Consider the following 18599-nt stretch of genomic DNA (forward strand, 5'->3'; position numbering starts at 1 on the left):
CATCTGCAATTGATTTCACCGTTACTGGTTACGCTCGAGTTTCTCATCAAGGATAACCTACAATCATGACTAACTCCGCCTCCTCAAGTTAACTTTTATTTCAAATTTGAAAAATTGACCAAAGTGGATTCGTTTTTAGACTGTCGTGAGTGCTTTTGAAATTGTCACTGTAAGCTGCGTCCTAGTTTCCTTGAGCGAATTAACGATCTCGCTCAAATAATGAAATATTTATAGGATATTAGTGCCTCGCCTCTCCAAAGAAACGGATGAGTGCAAAATGGCCAATTGTCTTCTAATAGCTGCTGTCAAACACTGAATTAGTGGCATATCAAATATCCTTGGTTGAAAAAAAAGGTTTTGTGACCATGAGTTCTCAAACCCCTTGAACCATAATCTAAACCGGTCATTTTAATTGTATCCAAGAGCGATGTCAAAATGGCTGACACTTCAACACGCATCGAATAGCTTTAGCTTCTCCGCTCTTTTCGCCATCAACTGCTTATGCGGATCCAGGGGGGGGGGTGTTATGACAGTGCCTTTTCGTCAAATGACCATGTCGGCTAATGCTATTTTCCACAGAAACAGTTGTATGCACAACTCAGTGACATGCACATGTGACAGTCGTGGTGTCCTTCACTGTTTTTTTTATATTGTTTGACTCATACAATATTTAATTTTTACAGGTTTTACAATAAGGGTAAACTTGACTGAACCATATAGTACTAGAATAATGATAATTCCAGGTGTTCAGCACCAGCGTACCAATGGGAGGGGCAGACTGTCCCCTGACGAGCCACAAGTGGCCCCCTCCTATGAACTTGAAGACCTTTTTATTTCGCATGCCAATTTTTTTGCTGGTGCGAAATGTCCTTTACATGCGGTTGAAGACTTTTTTTTGCTTGTCAAACTTTTTGGCGGACGAATTACCCCCCCCCCCCCGCTTGGAAAATCCTAGGTACGCTACTGGTGTTCAGGGAGGAATCGATCTTTGCTTTACTTGAAAGTGAGGGGAAAATTTGAATATTTCATGTCATAAAATACAAAGTAAAAAGTGAGTGGATGACGTCATCAGTCTCCTCATTTGCATGCCAACCAGGATGCGAAACTTTAAAATATTTCACATGCAATTTTGATGAAATTTTCAGTATTTAGCTCGTTGGATTTTTCACTTTTTTTTCAAATCAACTTTTCGTTGGAGTTGACTTGTCCTTTTAGTGCGACACTAAGCCCAACCTTTTTTGTTAAAAATGTAAAGGATTTGAAGTACGGTTTGATAGATCAAAGCAATTTGTGTTTTGACAGTCATTCCATCCGCAGCCGCCCATTTAAAATTTTGATAAGTGATCGCCCCGTGAACAATTAGTTTAACCTTAAGTTGTCGTGATATTGGATTGGAACTCTCCCATCGGAGATAATCAAGTCCTCCAATTAAGTCAAACAAATTACAGATAATTATATGGCTCCAAATGTGTGTGTATATATATATATATATATATATATATTATATTCATGGTATAAGTTACGTATTTGAATGACATGTGCGAATTCTTTGTATAACAGTTTAGTTGGTCTTTTTTAATCGTTTAAAGGTCAAGTCCACCCCAGAAGAATGTTCATTTGAATAAATAGAGAAAGATCAATCAAGCATTATGCTGAAAATTTCAACAAAATCTGATAAATAAGAAAGTTATGACATTTTAAAGTTTCGTTTATTTTTCCACAAAACTGTGACATGCACAACTCAGTGACATGTAAATGAGACAGTCGATGATGTCCCTCACTCACCTTTTTCTTTAATTATACAATATTTAATTTTTTACAGATTTGACAATAAGGACCAAATCGATTGAACCATATGGTATTAAACAATGGAGGGAGGAATTAATCGTTGTTTCACATGACAATTGGAATATTTCATATTTGAATATTCCAATTGGAATATTTCATATTTCGCATGATAAAATACAAAAGAAATAACGAGTGAGTGATGTCATCAGTCTCCTCATTTGCATATTTACAAGGATGAGAATATAACTGTTTTGTGAAATTACGCGAATCTTTTAAATGTCATAACTATCTTATTTTACATCCGATTTTTATGAATCTTTCAGTGTTATGCTTGTTGAATTTTTATCTTTTTTTTCAAATCATTTTTTGTTGGGGTGGACTTGTCCTTTAAGTTAAGCGGAAGCCTAGACTTTCGGATTGATTTTCGACACATATTGCATCTTTCAATGAGCCTTATATACGTCATTACATCTTTCTTTTGATAGAAAGAGGTCGTCGAATTGAGTGATATTACAGCAGCCACAATCGATAGGAACGTAACAGAGAAACACGGTAGAATTGGGTTGCTGTATTTTTGATGAACAGAGTCTTTGAAAAATTCACTTCAGTCGTAATAATACGAGTTCCATTTGCAGGAAGCACTTCAAAGTGAAAAGGAAAGTAAAAGTAATGCTATTTTTTCATCCATTAGTAACATTCTCACCACTCCCCATGATATAGCCTCGAGTAGTGGAGCTTTTGCTCCATGCCTCGAGTATGTGCAAAACCATGGAACTATTAATAGCTCCAGGTGCAAAACCTCTAACCCCACCCCTCCATCCTCCCCTTTCCGCTCACTCTACTCCCTCTCTCATTTTATCTACATAAGGGGGGGGGGGTATTGTGGAATGAATAAACAGGGTATGAATAAAATGCTGTCAAATTTTTGAATTAATTCTGCATTTAACATCTGTATGTATTGGTGATGCTATAATTCATCATGCCTATGTACTTTTCCTGATGAATTTGAAATTGAAAGCAGTGATAAGTGTTTTCTACATTACTAGCTCATATAAAATCCGAATGAATTGAATTTAACCTACATCATCACTATACAAATTAACGCATGCACAATGATAAAATTAACCCTGTTGATAGAGAAAACAAAGAAAAAGAAAAAAATAAAAGAAGACAACGAAAGTGGGTCTAATTCTCAACGGCAATACATCGGAGACGGCCTTTAACTGATCTATTTTCCCATCTATTTTGTCAGTCATTGATCGCCTTCCCATTATCAGTAATCAAAAGAGTAACACAGATATTTAGTAATATGAACCCGATAATAGTATAACCTTGATTACCTAATGTATGAACGGGTGGATTGTCATTTGAACTGAATTAGGTAACGTGATATTGTAAATTAGTGAAAATAATATAGTTTCATTATTATCTCGTACATCAGATGTAAAGAATCTCATGAAGGATGGGGTGTGAGGGGCACATACACTCAGAAGATGAGGAAAGGAACCAAGATGAGACTGCCCAGTTTTTTTTTACGTGTGAAGTCATCATAAATAACAATTAGAATCTACAGCAGAATAAAGGATACCTTCAAAAGTACTTATCCAAACTACATGTATATGATTGATTTACACTTCATTTTACTATATATATATATATATATATATATACTATATTGTGTGAAAGAAATGGATGAAGAGAACAAAGGTAGCCGTAGCTTAAATCAAGTTTCCCCAGAGCTATCTACGCCTACCTTTGTTCTCATCCATTTCTTTCACAATATTTAAATAAAAGAGTTGCCAAAGCTTGTACATGTATAACTTCACGCATATATCTTTACTCTATATATATGTATATCATATTTGTTTGTGTTTTGCTATACATTGTAGCTTTTGAATGAAAAAGAATAAATGCAATCAATCAAAAAATATCTTTTTCCGCCCTTTTCACACGTAAAAAAATCACGATTTGATTGATGATTCCAGTTATAAATACGGCTAATGACGAATATTTACCACATGTGAAACCAAACTAGAACATGATTAGAATCACGAACGCAATCACGGTCAAGATAACAACAGCAACCATCATTACAATGATGATTCAAGATTCACGTGTGAAAAGGCCCTTATATTAGGATACTGAACCGGATAATGTCCATCTGTATTCTTCTACTTGAATTCTTTGTATGAATCCATTTAATTGGTCCAATGGTCGATTTCTATTTGTTACTATAATACGTGTCACCCGTGACAACCACCCCTCCAACTCATTTCCATTTGCTGTAATCAAAACTATGGTATCTCGGAAGTGTCTTGTCAGTCATGTTCGACAGCATATTAGAATTGCTTAGCCGTGTATTCAAGTTCGCGTTTAGTGTACTTCATTAATACGAATGAATACAAATTTTGAGAGGCAAAGTTTCACATCAATATTACATAAAGAAAATATTTTTAATGAAGCAATACTTGTTGCCTTTGGTAACGTGCATACATTTCATATTCTCTGTGTCTTTCTTGTCGATTGGTTATGGGTATATATTGCCACGGGATGAAACAACATGCAGGGAATTCAATAGAAAGGATACAGTTTAACACAGCTCATCCTGCTTCCTTGTGGCGCTGTAAGTCTGTATGAGCGCGTGGAACAACATCAGATCGAACACTTCGTTATATATAAGCTTTCTGAATTGTGTAAATTTCTCGTTGTTTTACCAATTCCGTAAAGTATCACATGTATATCTACAAGGAGGACTGGCCAATTCATCTAATGTTTGTAGATCGACCCTTGCTGATTTTCTTAGAGAAGCTTGTGAAACAACCTAACGCAGAAAACTGTACCCCACAAGACGAGAAAGTGAAGTTCTCAATTAAGAGTGACCGGATCTGAACCCTGATAATCGAGCCATGGAAAGCGTAGAAGCAACGGTAAGACCGTCGATAGTTCCATTTCATCATCGAATAGCAGTTGCATCCGTCTTGGTCATGGCATCAGTTATTGGTCTCTTCGGCAACTTCCTCGTCATCATCTCCGTCATCGTCACAAAGAAGCTTCGTACGATCACCAACATCCTGGTGGTCAATCTCGCCTTCACTGACGTGCTAACGTGCGCCTGTCTACCTTTCCAGGTGGTCGGTCTCCTCAGCCGAACTAGAGCGTATCCTCTCCCTGAGATCGTCTGCGATGTGGTTGCTGGAGTCGTAACCACCTCAGTTTTTGGCAGCGTGTGTAATCTAGTTGCAATAGCATTCGTACGGTGGTACGTCATCACCAAGTCTATCCGTGGACATCAAGGTCTCCATACCCCTAAGAAAGTCTTCACATTGGCTGTGATTATATGGGTGTTTTCTACATCAGCAATGGTCGTACCACCTGTTCTTGGCATCGGGGCACTCGGCTACTCCGAATATTACGCTACATACATTGGGAATAAAGGATTTCAATGGAACCACAATGTGAACATTTTTATTATTTGAAATTTTGGTAATATTGCAAAGAGTAGCAGACTAATCTTAAGTTTCGGTCAAGTAACTATACACTCCCCAAAAAGTTTAGAAATCTGTTTTTGCTCGATGACTATCTCTTATCTATGAATACGATGCGATCATCAAAATATGAATAAATCCTTCATAAGTATCTACTGAGAAGAATTGAAATTAAGGAAATAAAATCGCGTTAATCTTCGAAACCACAGATGTACATGTAGCCTATAAAGCGGTTAACACCTGCTCCAATTTTTCAATGGATTAAAAAAATTCCCCTGTAAAATTTTCCTTTGTTACAAGTTCTTGTTTCTTTGTCAAAATCAAAAAGTGTTTTTAGAAGACAGTTTTGAAGGAAATATAAGAGTAAGTAAGCATGGTAAAGGTAGTTCGCAGTTTTTTTCTATTTTGATCATTCACATGAAATATTTTTGCCGTGTCCAAAGGAAGATGTGTATTTTGTCATAAGAATTGTTATTGCTTCTTGTTATCGAACAACTGATGCTTTTAACAACGATAAAAATACATATGCAGTTAAGTCACAATTTGCAATTTAAAAAATCTCTTATAACATTCTCTCAAGTCACTGTTGGCTCATTTGATTCTCAGTTGCAATGCTACAATATTAACAAAAAGTTTGCATCTGCATAAATATATATATAAAGAGCTCTATAAATGCAATTTGCAAACTAAAATAAAAAACAGTTTTCAACACTTCATTTAAAAAGGTAATTAAGTAGGAATCAGAATCAGTTATAAGCTGTGTCTGATTAAAAGTAATGACTTCCTTTTAGACATATAAAGCGTTACTGCAATTTTTGTCCTTCGGGTAATAAGTAATAAAACTCATTTTGTTTGTGCTTCTCCTATTGTATTACACATAATTTTGTTTTGAATAAACTGATGTTTATTTGAAAAAGAAATCACAATAAGTGTACATCCTAAATTATGTCTCTTGCATATTGCTCTTTAACTCCAGCAATTTATTCAAAAATTTAAAAAGAGGAATTTAAAAAAAGAAACTATGAACTAATATAAGGCTGAATTCCAACAGAGATTCTTGCCAGGATGGGTTTGAACCAAGGTATGTTCAAAATTTCTGTGTATATACGACTGTGCTTCATCCAGGCTTTATCCAGACACTCGGAAAGGTTCAATAATACATGAATAGAAATATATATGTATATGCATGCTCTTGCCAAAGGACACTAAATCATGGCAATAAGCATACAGTTAATGCCCTTCGGCAAAAGCGAGCATTTATTTTTCTACAGTTCTCAGTGAATGCGTTGTTCTGCTTTTGTCCCTGGTTAACCCATAGTGTCAAATATTTGTTCTTTTACATGAATTAAAATACATACACTGCAGTAAATGTTGTAGCTGTAGCACCCGTTTTTATGTTTAGCAAAATTGCTAACAACTGCCAAATACTAATGTTTGGATCTATTGTAAACAAAACTCATTTAAACTTGCAAATTTTTCCCCAGCTTTGCAAGCCAATGCTTTAAAATAGTCGAAGAGTTTTAACTACGCTCAAAGATCAAAGGAGGTTTAAATAAACAACGAAAAAATAAATGCATTTTCTTTTATTCAGTCTTTGGCTGTTTCTCTTTGGAGAATGTGAGCCTCTGAATCTTGGAATTCATCCAAAGAAACTGATCCTCATTTCATGTTTAGAACTTTGAATAGGAACACCAACTATGCAGCATTGACTGTCCCAAGACAGTTCATCAACTTGGATTGAACCAGCCTCTCTACACCAGAGGATGCAGACACAGCATAAAATGTCAGCATCTTCATGACTTTAATACTTCAAAATTCTATTTTGACTGGATTTGATACGAAATATATACATAATTAATGCATTTTATGGTTAAATGTATGATTTTTAAATTGATGTCAGTGTAAAGGGTGACAGCCCGCGAGACCGACCTTTTTCCCCTTCATCGGGTGCGACAGTCGAGTGGGGGTAGTAGTGAGCACGGAAAGCGTGCTCGGGGGGGGGGGGGGGGGGGGTGCAGGGACGGGGGAGTGTACCCCCCCCCCCAGGTCCGACGTTCCTTTGAATTATAGGAAGCGCCTTTCGCGCGCTCAGTTTTAAGTGTTTCGCCACTTCGCGTGCTCACTACCGCCCCCTAAAATGAAATCCTTTTGGACTTAGTTACAGGGAAATATTTTGGCTATACCAACCCCCCCCCCCCCCCGGAAACAGGTAGAGGGCGTATTTAGATGAGCGGGAGCAACTAGACAAGGAACGATTCACATGCAGGAACGTTGGAGCTTCCATTCTCGCTGGGACACCCCCCCCCCGTTAGCGCGCTTTTAACGAGGCGCAATTAATGAGACATCTTAAGGCCACCGCACACCTTACGACTGTTCGCGATCCAATTTTGGAACAAATCGCATTTTGCTCATTTTCTGAAAATGTGAATGGAACATATCATTTTATTTGAGGTAAAAATTAATTCTAAGAATACTAATATATAACCATTTTGAAAGATTGCAAGCCTTTATTCTGGAGTAAAGGCCAAATTAGTTTTAAATCCTAGCCAATCGTACGACTGCTATGACGTCATTACGACTAGATATTAAATTCGCTTTTACTCTAAGAAGGATGATAGCATAGTCACATATTTTAACATAGGTATTCATACGATGATTTAGAACATTACACAGTAAGATATTCTAAGTCTCAATATAAGCATCAAATATTGTACTACATATTATTCTGAAATCGGGTCGCAGACCAATCGTAAGGTGTGCGGTCGGCTTTAACCACTCGGCACCTGACCTGATGAAGAAAAATAAAATTAAATAAAAAGTCGGTCTCGCGGGCGTTCGGTCAAGTGGTCGAACCCCGTGTAAAGGATTATATTGTTGGTTCCGACTCTGGATCTGCGTGTGGTATATATTCGTATCTACATGTACTTGAGTTTGGTACTGCAAGTTTTAAAACCCGTTTTACAGAAAGAAAAAAAATGTTTGTTTGCCTTGTCCCTACCTAACAATGGTAAATGGATGTGCAGTTTTTTATTGCTAAAATAAACGACAAATGCTATGTATAAATAAAATGCTCAACGAATGACGTTCTTTCTAATAATGAGTATCTATATACGTTGTGTTACAGTCTCACAGTGGTGGATCAAAGATTTGATTGGAGGGGTGGCACAGTATATTAAACAAAAATGCACATGTAAAAAAAAGGTTTGCACGCAAGAGGCCCACTTCGTCCATAGCTACTAGTACTTCTCGCAGGGGGGGGGGGGGAGGGCATTCGCCTGCAACTGCGCTGCTGTTTTAATTTGTTACTTTCATGGATTGAATGTTCTCTTAATTAATAGTATTATAGAGTGTCCATTAGCCTTTCACTGTGAAGACTTTGCCTATTCGATCGGCGGACAGGCGGAGCACTTTTTTCATCTAGCACTATCAAAGACATATTGACGTACTAATCTACCTTGAAATGTCAGTACGCTGATAGATCTAATCAATCTCGGTTGATAGACCCCATTTCTTGTTTGCTTGAATTATTAAAGATAGATCACTAATATGCAAATATAATAAAAATTTAAAATGGCTATGTTTGATCTAGTTTCTCTTTATTGCCTGTCGTGATGTCGTAACCAGTAGTGCTGATTAACGATGCTTAAAGAAAATTTTCACCTTGTAATAAATCTTAAACATTAGCATAAAATTTACCTGTAACATAATTTCAAGAATAATTGAAATCGGAAAAATATCAAATAAAAAAAAATATATAATGTCATAAATTTCTAAACCGCCCAATATATCGTCCTTCAAACATTTTGTCTGTATGTCCAGTTGTTAATGATGATTTTTGTTTTGTTATGTTGACGTGTTATCCGACAAAACGATTTCATGTTCTATAATTATGAAATGAACAGAAAAGTGCTATCCAAAAGGATATGCAACGTATTATTCATGAATAATTAGTATAGAAAATGTAATACAGAAGTGCAGCTCAGCATTCGATCCAGGTTTGATCAGAAAGTGAAGGGGGGGGGGGGTCAAAAAGGGACAATGTTTCTTTTTCCTTTTTTCAGACAAGAAAAAAAAGGACTGAGCTCACCACATATTCCGTAATTTTTTTTTGTAAATTAGCAAAATTCGTCATTATTTCACAGGCCGAAATAAAAAGGTCACAATTTCGACTTTCCCTCCGAAATTCCTTGAACAAAAACAAAGTGTTAATCTCTTCAATAATCATGCCCCCCTGACAGTGACGTCAGAGGACATTTTACACATTCTTTGCTATTGCCCCCCGCCCAAAAAACAAAAACAAAATCACATTGCGCGGGGGCGGCTTCATGGAATTGCCAATTGTGGACCCGTTGCATAAAAACTTTTGCAATAAAACAAAAAAACAAAACTATGCCATATTGAACATGTTGAAACTTACACATTCAAAAAAATCTGGCAAAAATCACAAGTTTTTCTTTTGTGCAACAGGGCCCTTGACTCTCGAACGGGGGGATGCAATTCATTCAAGTTGTCAGCTCTGACCATGTTACTTGAAAGACTGGAAGAAATGGTTGTTGACTAGTTTTCATACGGCAATGAGTTCCGTAACCTGATCGAGTCTCTGAAGAAGTATGGTAGATAGCATTGAGCATTTTGTTATTAATGATTTTAGCCACGCTTTTGTTTGATACCAAAAAACGACGTGTTTATTCTTTATTTATTGTTTTTCATTTAGTGTCAAAGTTCATCGTAAAATGAACGTGTGACCAAAAGATCTCGCAATTCTATTCAGATCATTCACCTTTTTAAAATTAGTTCTGTTATGTTGCTTAACGTATGACCTGTTCAATACACAAAAATTGCATTCCTCTATGGCTTTACGCTATTGTCAGCTTGAAATGTGGGCGTGGCTTAAAGCATTATTTACAATAAAAAAGTGCTCATGGGTGCCAAAATAGCATCGACATGCATGATTTCGAACCAGTATCCGTTCAACTATCACTTCCACCCCCAAAATGCATTTGTACCATACTTTACGATATACTGAAATGTTGATGAGTTCTACGATGTCTACTTGACTAATTTTGAACATTGAGTATCCTTATTCTATCCAATATAATTCCGTCATGAATGCCCCATGTTGGTTCGTTCAAACATTTCGGTCGACCGATGCATTTTGCTAATTAATCTGTGCATATTTTAAATCACATTCACTTGGGTAACACACCCGCCAATTGGTATTGGATGTCGATGTTTACCAATAATATATTTTGGACAGCCAATCAGACCGTTTGTTTGTTTTCAGCGCTTTTTAGAATGCTAAATATATTTATTTCAGTTTGTTTGTCCTTCTTCTGTTTATTGCGTTTTACATTATGATAAAATTTAGTGGAAGCCGATAAGCTTCTGCATAATATGCAGGCCCTATCTAAGCAGTGTGCGCGCCGTAGTCTAGTGGTTCTGACTCTCGCCTTTCAAACGGAGGGTCGTGGGTTCGAATCCTAGCCATGGCGTGTTTTCCTTCAGCAAGAAATTTATCCACAATGTGCTGTACCTGTGATTCACCTCGACCCAGGTGAGGTGAATGGGTACCCGTCAGAATTGTTTCCTTAAATGCACTGAGCGCTGGTGATGGTAGCTCGAGCTAAAGACAGGGTAATGATAGCATCGCTTTGTATCCTCATGCAAAAAAGCGCTTTATAAATTCAGCTATTACTATTGTCCTAAAATGCCAAAATGCTATTTTACAGATCAAAAAAATATCAATTTTCTGGTTTCTTACGTTTGTTGTGGATACAGTGATATTTCCACTGAAGCTAAATTAGTGACATAATGGAAAGCCATATTAATTGGCTACATTGATTTTCATGCTGCTGATGGTGATAGTGATGCTGATAATAAAAAAGAATTGTTAGTTAATGATGATAGTGATAATAACCATCTTTGATTGCCATCAACTAGAATCATTTTAGTCTGCACTGGTTATTAAATTTCTCAATATTCTCGAAGAGATTGTACAAAACTATAATAGAATTGAATTCGGAAGTATATGATATAAATTTATAAAATTCAATTTACCTTCATTTGTTTTCATTTATCGGTCATAATAATTTGTTTTGAAAAACAAGAATTAAATTGTTCAGAAGTAAGAACATTTTATTTAATAAATTCCAAGAACCTATACTTGAAAAATTATACCAAGTAAATTTCAGTTCATGACTGTAATTGATTGTTTGATTTTATACATTATCTATCGGAGTTTCCTTGCACAAATGAAGTGACTTACAAGGAAGCTCTTTCAAGATTATGGTCCTATTCTCGGCGCATCAGAACATTTCACATTCATCTAAAATATATTTTTAATAGTCATGCTTCAAAGAAACGTTTTTGTTGTTGTTTTTTAATTCGGAAAAGAAAATGTTCAAGTACACGCAATCAACATGATCAACGTGTAGTATTTGGAATTATGTGTAGATCAAATTTATTTCATTTTGATGTTATAATTATTTTTTTACAGATTCACTTTTGTTCAGCTATGTCGACCAAATGCCATAATTGAAACCGGGAATCACAATGCACTCTTAAAATGCTGAGCAACATACTGTCCACACAACAATTGCTTAAAACTTTATCAAATTCTGGGTAGTTTCAAACCAATAATGTGTGCTTTGGGTGAAAACTACAAAGTATTGGTTATCTATCGATTCATTTTAATAGGGCCGTCATCCAGTTGGTTAACATGTAAAAAGAAGTTAGCCTGGCCAACACTTTGTTTATTCCGTTTATTTTATTTTTTTTTAGATTATCGTTTTTATTATTTTCGTTTATTTTGTACAGCGGTGCGGTCTGCGAGTGCTGACATATGCTTTCAAGATGCTTATTAACAGTTTACATAATTTTTCATTTTATACTTCGCTGTAAGGGTGCCCAAAGGCTCTTCTTTGTATTACCTAACCATTTTACTTTATATCGTTTTGTTAAACTATTCCTTGAATAGTACCATAAACCTATCATGTTTTTAATATGGTTGAATCAACAAATGAAATAAAATGAAATCATTTGTACATATTTTAATTATGTATGTACATGCAATGTATACGAGTTGTTATGATATGGTGCCAAGACTATGAATAATCAAAAGAAATTGCTTTCATAAGAATACGAGAAGTTTGAAAAATCTAGAGTTGATTCGTACTAAATAATCGGATTCCAGATTTCATCTGCCAAACGTATTGTAATTAAAAGCTTAACAGAATCATTGCATAATTTAACACATCAATAATTCTTTAAACACCTCATTCCGACCCACTCAAAATGATTTGAGGTAAAGGTACTTGCTATTCAGGGGATTAGAATAGTACAGGGTGGTTTTGCATCATATACGTAGTTGATGAAAAGGAAATAAAGAAGCATCCGATTGTGAAAGAAGAAGTTAGAAAGTGAGTTTCCCGCCAAGAAAGGGTCAAACTGTTTGAGGGCATGCAGTAACGTTTCATGGCTTGGGAGGCGGGAGTGCTGACGAAGTACCGCTAAGTTTTTCCTTGGGGGCAGTGCAGCTGCGTGTGCTATTTTCTGGTAAATGTGAAAACTTCTATAATCTACTTTTTGTAGTGAAACACCTTTTTTATGCTTGTCAATTTCTCGGGACTTAAACGACCTTCATTTTGTATTGAATCCCTTTTTTCTTTTGCTTGTCAAATTTTCCTGGACCAAAATGACCTCTATTTTGTAGTTGAAACCCTTTTTTCTTTTCTTTTTTTTGCTTGTCAAATTTACATCAACACCCCCTGTAAAAACAAGCCGCTCCCAGGGCCCTGTAACGTCATGGCTATTAAACTCGCCCATAAAAATATTCATCAATGTTTATCAATATCTATATATATTATTATCATAAACGGGTTGGTTACAGAAGCAAACAATTTAACCAGCAAAGTTTCAAATTACAATCACATAAACCTACTCAATTAAAATCCTGTATTGTACAGAAAAATGGTAATATATGACAAGTATTGATATAAAGTTGGGGGTCAATCGCCCCTACAATATTGCAAGTATTTGTGGGGAAAGAGAAAAGGAGAAACGGATAAATACAGCGCGTCCCCCCCAAAAATGTCCCTCAGATATGCGGCTAAGTTACTTCAAAAAATAAATACTATTCTCAAAGAAATGTATGGAACTAGGAAGCTCATTTCATGTTTTAACTAAAAATTTCATTGGTCTCGCTTCAGTGGTTTTGAATACACAGTCTATTCTGTAACAGTGGTGTTTTTCAGCCCATTCCAAGTTTGCATCCATGCAGCACTGCTGTGTGTTCTACACTTTCCAGCATATCAATCCCCTTTGACCATTTTGACCAAGGAATTTCTGATCTGACCAGGGAAATCTCCATTATCTAACCAGGCTCATCAAATCACAACCTTGAGCATGCTAGAAGGGCAAAAACAATATTGACAGTTCATTTCATGTTTGATAACGGAAGATACACAATGATTAAGACAACGGTTTAACGGTTCATGTGTGCTTCATGCCTATAATACTGCATTTTTTGTTACTTTTTTCGTTTATAAGCTACTGTGGTCAAGTTAATTCAATGTAACTTTTTAAAAGATAAAAAAAAACAAATATTTCTCTGGTAAAGTTCCTTTGGCAAAGGGTGATTAACTTGTGGATTTCCCTTTATTTTTTGGCTTATTTTACTCATCCATCATTCACATTTTCTTTCAAGTTGGTGCACTGGTTCCCTAATCAATAATCAAACAAATTTAAGTTCTAAATATTTCTTACCCTTCTGAACATGCCCAAGTTTATGATTTGATGAGCCTGGATATGATTAGGGAAATGTCCCTGCTCAGATCCTGGATGTAAAATGGGTGTTAACATGCCATAGACAATGCAGATATGCATCAATGCTGCACATTTGGAATGGGCTAAAATGCACCACTGTTACGTAACAGAGTGTGTATTCAAAACCGCTGAACTACGACGAATGAAATTTTCATAGAAGTTAGATCATAAAATAAGCTTTCTACTCATGAAAATTATTTGAGAATACTATCACATTTTAGAATTAATTTAGTCCTATGTCAGATGGACATTTTTTTGGGACGCTCTGTACAGAGAAAATGGAAGTCTTACAGACGAAAATGATAGAAATAGACGTATTGTTAAACTATAGTGCGTACCAGTATATAGTTTACAAGTTAAAAACGTCCCTCAAATTGGAAAAAATAAGCCCATGGTAATAAGTTTTCACAGATATTCTTAGGCTTTGGTCTCATCTACCTATCAGATGAAAGAATAAGCCTATTTCTTGTCATATAGTCAACTGCTTAATGAGACCTGTACCATATAAAAACGGGGGGAAAGCTTCAGGATATTAAAAATGTATCATTTTAGAGAAATCTTTCAAAGCGTACTAGTAGGCCTATTTTTTATTAGCCTTGTATATACCCCTGCAATGTAATGAAAATAATTGGTGATCACTCACCTAGTATCCTAGCTGGTCCAGAATTGACAACCCAGTCCGAATCTGCTTTGCCACGATGCCATTATTCGCTAATTGTTAATACGGCAACATTATTTTGTGCAGTGACATCTGCATCAAATCGCGTGTGTTCAATGTCGATTTTCAAGGTCTTCAACAAATCAACACGGCCTTAAAGTCCCTTTGACCAACTAATTTTTGTAGGAGCAGAGGGGAAGGCACAGTGTAAATTTTCCAGAAATTCCAAAAGGAGAAACGCAACTTCCTAGAAAAGGCCCGTTTGAAATTGAAATTCACAGTTTCAATTATTGGCTCGAGTGTGGAATGACAGTGTATCTAACACAATTAAGATCGCCAACTTTACCAAGTCATGTACACGAAGTGTTCTACTTCTACTCTTTGTGTGGAGGAGTAATTCATGCATGACCATGCTCAGCAAACGCCGAAATAATGCTTCCTTTTAAACGGTTATTTTCATTGAGGTCATTATCTACTATAATCGTTCAAATTGTTCCGCTAGAATCCAAGCGTTGATCAAGGGACATTAGAGAGTTTTCGAACCGGAATGCCGAACAATTTCAAGAACGTAGAAAATGTATTGAGAATGCACGACAAATGACAATGAACAACCGGGAGGTCTTTGTCGAAAATTGATGACCCGAAACAGCAGTTTCGTCCTAAGTTTTGGGACCGGACGAAAAATTTCAAATGTTTGTTCAGAGTCTAGGATGAAACTGATGGTTTGATTTTCGACAAAGACTTCTTGGTTGCCCTTTTGTCAAGGACATTTTGACCACACATTTCCATGTTCTTGCAAGCGTTCTGCGTCCCGGTGCAAAAACTCCCTACTTACAACGCTGGTACAACAACGAAACTTCTGTCTGAGGGGGTGTTTCACAAATATTTAAGTATGAATTAGAGTCGAACTTAAATGCTCAGTTCTACGGTATAAAAGGCATGACCGCATTCTTTGGTCAGATCATGTCAAGAAGGTGCGCACTACATTGTATTGACCAATAAGATTGCGCGTTACATATTTTGTACGCGTTGGCGTCAAAGTGCGACTCAAGTCAAGCATAAATCTTTGTGAAACACCCCCTAATCTCTTGATCTCTTTCTGCAACAGGCCCAAGGGCTACGTTGTTGAATCGATTATCATGTGAAATCAACAGGCCAGTTCGTAGTAACTTCATGGACAATTTTGGTCAAAAGACCTTTCATTTATTTCAGGCATATTTAAAAGCAAGATATTACGTGAATAGACCCGTTCCAGGAAAGTTGTCAGCACTGACAAGTTTTCTTTCTCAGTTACCATAGTAACAGTCAGAAGCCAGTGCCTTTCAGCCAATCAAAACCAAGAATTTCACTGAAGTTGTCTGCACTGACAATTTAGTCAGTGCTGACAACTTTCATGAAGCACCCGCCAGTTGACTTTAGAATAGCATACAAAATGAACACTCTATGAAGGTTTTTTATGCATTTCTACTATGAATGCATATCAGAGCATGTTGTACAAAGTACTTGGCAAACTATGATCTACCAGTCGTTCGTGGACGCATTGTTGTTATTTATGGATGTAAACGAAAACACAATTCGAAAGAATTGATTATCAAGAAATCAAAGTTGGCGCTTATCTCAAATTTTAAACCACCATGTCACTTTAGTACCAACGACCTTCCTCTGATCATGCGCAGAATCTTATGATAATGTGCAGAGTGCTCTATGATTTATCGTCAGGAACCTGATTTACATAACAATGCCATCACCTTTCTTCGTGACCAATTACAGATGGGTATTCCTCTTTACATCACCTTTATGAATAATTAATGGAAAGATTTTCCTTATATTATTGGCAAAGCTCCTAGCTGCTTCACCATTATAATTGCTACCTGAAATCTTTGGTGCAATTGATGATCCCGCGTAAAGCAATTCAACCCGCCGTTTAATCAACTAACATCTCAATGTCCTCAAATTTGCACTTTATTCGATTGTTCACCCAGCAAAAGTCAACATACTGGTGAGTGCTTGTTTCAATCTTAATTGACTAATAGTTCAGAAATACATTTTAATACCGATTCATGATTAAACTTTTGATTCAGTTTTCTTCTTTATTTTGATACCTTATAATTGTATGAACAGTTCAAATATAGATAAATGAGAAGAATTTGAAGTTTCAATGCAGAAAACTAAGTTGTGCAGCAAAAAGAGTCATAATTGTGTTAAGGATACGACAACCTTGCATCAGAAAGTGATAGCATATTTCTTTTTCCATTTGTTTTTTAAAACTTTGTTTAAAAAAAATCTATGGAGGATGTGCATGTTTGCCATAGTTGACTCGTTTCAATTTATTTCAAATCAATTTGGAAAGAAGAATTTATCCTTTTCCAATGCCTTGGCCTCGGTGAGGGGTAACAAAAGGAAAACAAAGACTTATGAGATTTTTTTTATTCAAACAATAATCAATATCGAGTTATGGAAATTGCAAGGTAATTCAGCCATGTGAATCTATGATTTATTATTGATGATTACCTGTTTATGACGACGACAAAACATAGTAACATAATCAGAGTTGAAATATTACGAGGTGCTATAGGATCCAGGATTTTGAAAAGGTGTGGCTCATTTTACCCAGTGGAAATGTGGCAAGCAAAAACAAAATTAGGTTGTCACCTGAATTAAGGTCAATAATTCGTCCACCAAAAATTAAGAGGCAAAAATAAAAAAGAAAGGTTATCACCTATATTTAAGGTCAATTCGTCTCCTTTCCCCCCTTTTTTAATCCTAGGGGGGCTAGCGCACCCTCAGCCCCCCCCCCCACCCCTGGGTCCGCACCTGAATATTGTATGTACAAATTATCTTTAATTACGACAGGGGCGTCAAGACTTACATGATAGTAATGATAGATGAAAGATTAGTTCAAACGTAGTGAAGCCATGGATTGTCTGCGATTTGACGAGATTTACTTAGATGATACAAGCAGAGGCTTGATAATGTCTTGAAAATGAAGTAGATTTTGATATCCTGTCATATTGATAGCGTAACAATCGGCACATCAAGCCGTTAAGGCAAGGTAAAAGGGAGTGACATAAATAAGGGCTTCTGCGTTCTTTGCTCAAAATCATGGTTTTTAGATTGACAATGGAGAGTAAATGACAATGACGGCAGGTCTCAAGTTAAAGTGGGTGTCTTGTTTATAAAATATACATTGGCGTATCACGATTGACCCAAATATGGAAAATTTACTTGTATTATCTTACCATCAGTTCGTTCATAAAGGCTAAATTTGTTTGAAACACCAACCCATTTTTTAAATGTCATTTTATATATATTTTACAGATGAAAGTAAAGTATTACGTCTTAGATGATCAGCGTTTTATCTTGGGGTTCAAGCTATCAGTAGTCAAGAGAAGGTGCTAGGGGATGATTTTGAGCGATGACAAATATAAGAAAATCGGAGAAAATGATCGGGTATTGATTAACCTATTTCCAAGGAAGCACGGATGATTGTAAGCAACTAGATGACAAAAGACATGAATGAGCTTAGTCCTGGTGACATAGATGATCGATGCCTTACAAGAGGGCATGAGTGACTAAGGTTTCGAAAGCAGGTAGTGGTCAGATTGACCACTGCTAGAGTAACTGACTTTCTCGAAACTACACGGTGAAAGAATCTGATTATAGGTTCTTTGCTCAGGAAACAGCAAAAAATGAATTTTCAGTGAGTATTTGGCGGAAGGGAACTATCATCAAATAATAAAAGCTTTAAAAAGTGAATTGTCGACAAAGGTAAGGCTGTCGTTCAGGATATTTACTGTTAGACTCCATTATCATGCAATAGTTTGTAAATGAAATTTTTTAAAAAA

General features: G+C 36.2%; 1 protein-coding gene across 1 annotated transcript; it reads left to right on the top strand.

The window, feature by feature from the left end:
- The first annotated feature begins 4694 nt into the window (after positions 1–4694).
- On the top strand, positions 4695–5264 carry LOC121425370 (melatonin receptor type 1B-A-like). The gene has a single exon (XM_041621398.1). The coding sequence runs from the start codon at positions 4695–4697 to the stop codon at positions 5262–5264; it is 570 nt and encodes a 189-aa protein (XP_041477332.1).
- The last annotated feature ends 13335 nt before the right edge of the window (positions 5265–18599 follow it).

The sequence above is a fragment of the Lytechinus variegatus genome, chromosome 12 (genome assembly GCF_018143015.1).
Source record: "Lytechinus variegatus isolate NC3 chromosome 12, Lvar_3.0, whole genome shotgun sequence".
Taxonomy (NCBI): Eukaryota; Metazoa; Echinodermata; class Echinoidea; order Temnopleuroida; family Toxopneustidae; genus Lytechinus; species Lytechinus variegatus.

Bases quoted from the DNA above. Each gene is read 5' to 3' on its own strand.
- LOC121425370 (XM_041621398.1), top strand. From the start codon at position 4,695: ATGGAAAGCGTAGAAGCAACGGTAAGACCGTCGATAGTTCCATTTCAT.